At 51.7% G+C, this 3,994-nt stretch overlaps 1 protein-coding gene across 1 annotated transcript; it reads right to left on the bottom strand.

Moving 5' to 3' along the window:
• Positions 1-691: 691 nt before the first annotated feature.
• Positions 692-3,315, bottom strand: LOC138175975 (diacylglycerol lipase-alpha). The gene is made up of 2 exons (XM_069106589.1): positions 1,288-3,315; positions 692-703 (listed from the first exon to the last, which is right to left on the bottom strand). The coding sequence occupies exons 1-2, from the start codon at positions 3,268-3,270 to the stop codon at positions 692-694; spliced, it is 1,995 nt and encodes a 664-aa protein (XP_068962690.1). The 5' UTR covers positions 3,271-3,315.
• Between the last annotated feature and the right edge of the window lie 679 nt (positions 3,316-3,994).

The raw sequence follows: 3,994 nt of genomic DNA, 5'->3' as shown, positions 1-3,994 counted from the left end.
TTGGTACAATTCCTTTTTAAATTTAGAAATTGATCCCAGTTCTTTCTAGGACAGATGATAATGGATTTAAGGATAGGCAGAGTTATAATAGTTTTAAACTGTCTCCCTAAAAGATGAAACTTCGTATATCAGCTCTTCTGGTGGTATTTTAAAAACACAGAACAGTTTTCCACATGAACAACAAATACTCAAGTATTTTCTCCATACATGGATCTATTTAAAAGCTTTTTTTTTGTTTGTTTTGAGAAAGAAAGCACCAAATCATTGATAATTAAATTAAAGGGCTGTGACATTCCACCTCAGGTCCCTCAGATGGACAAAGGTGACAAAAGAGGGAAATGGAAGTTGTGGGAAGGGCCTCCGTGCACTGGGGTGGGAGCTGTGACCACCCCCATTCTAGGTCTGCCATTCTGGTTGGGAGCCAGCCAGGAAAAGTCACCAAATTGCACCCACCTTCAGGCTCTGTGATACCCCTATGGTCCCATGCCATGAGGAAGGTGAGGACCCAAGGGAAAGTCCCATGGATGCCATTCCTTTCTGTGGTAACAAAAAGATGGAAGCAGAGAAGGTGCCCCCAGGATCAAGAAGCATGATGGCTCTCCATGGTCTGGGGGTGGGGTGGGCACAGGACAGACTGGCCCATAGTAACAGGGTAAGGGCTAGGGCTAGGCCTTCCATTAGGAAAGGCCTGTCACTTATTGCACTGTGAAAAAAGACAAATGAAATAGATTCAAAGGAAAACCTGAGGGCCCTATGCAGAGCAAAGTATGCAAAGCAAGGCCAGGAGGGGAGATTCAATGGGCCTGAGGAGGACACTGAAGAGACGTGAGGGAGAGGGAAGAGTGGCGAGTGAATGGAGGGGGGGGTCAAAGATGGAAGGAAGAGAAGAAGAAGAGGGATCAGGGAGGGGAAGGAGGGGGAGGAGGGAAAAAGGGAGGAGGAAAAAGGTCAGTCCTGGCCTGTTCCTTCATTTTTTTTCTTCACTTACATTACGAGGAAAGGTTCTACAGGGGCATAGCAGAGTCATTAAGAAGAGGCAAAAATGTGGAAAAGGAAAGAGGGAGAGAAAACATCAATAAAACATCTTTTAAACAATTTAAACAGAAACTCTCCAGTCTTGGACCTCTGGGGTCCCAGGATTTAGAAGTGGAGGCCCAAGGAAGGAGGATATCCTGGGCAGGGCTAAGTGGCAGAGGCTTCTAACCCCCAGGAGAGCTTGTGGCTCTGCTCTGGGTAGCAGCTCCCACCGGCTTCTCTAGAGTGGGGGGGGGGCAGGCTCCCCCTTACCTTGTTAAGTCCCTCCATGACCACATAAGGCAGGTGCTCATGGAGCATGGCTGAAGAGATGATCACTTCATTGAAGGCCTTGTTGTCCGCCCAAATAGCAAAATATGTGGGCTCTTCCTGCTCAAAGCAGCAGCAGTGCTTAGCTGGATGGTTGTGCACCACGTGGATGATGCGGCCCGGGGGGTACAGGGGCGTGCTGGTTGACAGAGCAATGGTCAAGTCACTGGGGTGGGTCCACAGGCTGTTGCTGGCCATGGTGGTCACTTCAGCCTCCTCTGGCAGCTCCAACTTGGGGATACACTTGGTTGCCCCAATAATGATGCGCCATTTGGGCTTGGTGCTGCGCTGCAGGACATCCAGAAGCTGCCTTCGGAACCCTTCAAGCTGTGACAGGCCGATCCTGGGGACCAGGTCTTTGCCCAGCACCACTGCAGTCACAAACTCCTTGGAGTACTCCATGGCATCCTCACTCAGCAAACCCCCTGGGGGGGAGTAGGCAAAGCACATGAGAGTTGGGTACTGAGGGCGCAGGAGGAAGGAGAGGATGGCAGCGGTGCCCGCACCCAAAGAGTGGCCCACCACAATCAGGCCATAGTGCTTGGTTCCTCTGTCCAGATCCCGCCCAAAGGCCTGTGACAGGACAATCTCTTGCTCCAGCTTCTTCTTGATGTATTCAGCAGAGAGTACCATTCCCCTGTGTCCCAGCCATGTCCCATGGTGACCCTCCACTGGGAGGCGTTCTGCATCTCCGGTCAGATCTGTCAGGGCATCCTTAGGGGACAGGGTTCCTCGGATACTGATCACCACCTTCTTCTTGTCATGGTCCACAGCCACATAGAAGGGCGTCTCATAGACCGCGTTATGGCAGGAGGTATAGACGATGTCCACCGAACTCATGTTCTCATCGACGAAGTGGCGGCGGATGGCAATGGCATTGCAGCCGCAGCAGTTGTCCTCTTCGATAGTGACTCCTGGGGCAAACTGGGGGCGAGAGGGGCACAAGCAGCACGAGCAGGACCTGGCCAGCTGGCAGAGCCCACACGCAGGTTTCCGCATCAGGTACATAGGCCAACCATAGGCAGCCAGGGCAAAGAGCATGTAGTAACAGACCTCTTTGTAGAGAAGCATCTCTTGCGAGTTTTTCAGGTCCAGGTACTTGGTGTTTCTGGTTACAGGCATCCCAGACAAGAAGGCCAAGATGTCGTTGTTGGCCTCATGCAGTACCGCATTGCGCTTGGCTCGCTGCCGCTGCCTCAGAAGCACCAGACCCGCGACGATGTCAGACGGTACGATGTCGAGGTCCCGAAAAAACTCCGCAAAGAGGTAGGCGATCTCAGAGTAGGCGTCCGACTGGGAGTCCTTTGTCCGTGTGCAGCAGAGGAACATTTTGAGCCGACGAGACCAGCTGGTGGCCTGGCCCTCTTCTAGGCGTTGCCGCAGGTTGTAGGTCCGAAGGCTGCTCCGCCTCCTCTCGGTGGCCCTCAGTTTGACGAAGGTCCGTCCGGTGGGGTCGAAGACGCACAGGACGGTGATGCAGACGCTCAGGATGACGACCCAGTTGCAGACAACCATTCCGAGGGTGACGTTCTTGGCCGTGACGTCATTGCAGGAGGTGTAGTAGTGGGTGAGCCAGACGATGCCCACGATGGCGTAGATGAACTCGATGAATAGGATGGCCAGGCGGACGTAGAGCACGTACTGCATGGACTCGCGCGGCTCCGTGTACAGGATGCCGCCCCTCATGCTCAGCCAGATGATGGCTATCTCGACGATCATGCAGCTCAGAAGGATGCCCAGGTAGCCGCGGCAGTGGTCCACCAGGTTCAGGGAGCAGGCTTCGTTGGCGTTGTAGGCCAGGCCGAAGAGCACCACGGAAAGGATCACAAACCAGGTTGTATGGAGGAGGAAGAGGAAGACGGCTGGCAGGACGAGGTCATCGCTGCCCACAGACCACCGCCGGCGGAACACCACGATCCCGGGCATGGCTAGCGGGTCTGGGGAGGCTCAGCGGGTGTGATGCTCACCTCCTCCCTCCTGCAGCCGCCGCCGCGGCCTCCCTCCCGGGCGCCCGAGGTTCCTATTCACTAACGCAGCTTCCGCAGGGCCCAGCGCCAGCGCCCAGCCCGCCCTCGCCCCCCAGGGGACGCTGCGTGCTTTACCTAAAAGCTTTTTAGTATATTAATAATCCTTCGATTCAGAAGTGAGTCAGAGACTTTGAAATAATCCGTTACGACAGCATAAATGTTATGCTTTTTTTATAATTACCAAGTGATCATGATTTGATTTGCTCTACATATTGTTCAAAACTATCTGAAACACTTTTTTTTTTTTGCTCTCCAGCCAATATATTGGGGTTTGGGGGGTAAGTTTTTACCTTTTTCCCATCCATTTAGCTACTAGGTAGAATTTCTGGAATTTGCATTGAGGATTTTAAATAATTTCAAGTTCTACAACTTTTCCCCCCTTCTATTTTTATTGGTTTCTCAGTTTGAGCTCATATCTTCTAATCCGGGTTTAGGGAGAACGCTATTGCGGGGTAATTGAAGATGATAGTTCTGTCTGTAATAGTACTATGCTTCTAGTACGATCTATTATACTCTAAAGGATATTTTAGCTTTTTTTTTTTGCGGGGTAGTACTAGGATTTGTGTTAATTTATGAAGAACAGCAAGCTCTTGGTATAAAATTCTGTTTACCTATTTGTGTGT

The sequence above is a fragment of the Petaurus breviceps genome, unplaced genomic scaffold (genome assembly GCF_028583685.1).
Source record: "Petaurus breviceps papuanus isolate PSGF00001 unplaced genomic scaffold, PetGlider_PUasm1.0 80, whole genome shotgun sequence".
NCBI lineage: Eukaryota > Metazoa > Chordata > Mammalia > Diprotodontia > Petauridae > Petaurus > Petaurus breviceps.
This window is presented reverse-complemented; position numbering and strand designations above follow the sequence as displayed.

Bases quoted from the DNA above. Each gene is read 5' to 3' on its own strand.
- LOC138175975 (XM_069106589.1), bottom strand. From the start codon at position 3,270: ATGCCCGGGATCGTGGTGTTCCGCCGGCGGTGGTCTGTGGGCAGCGAT.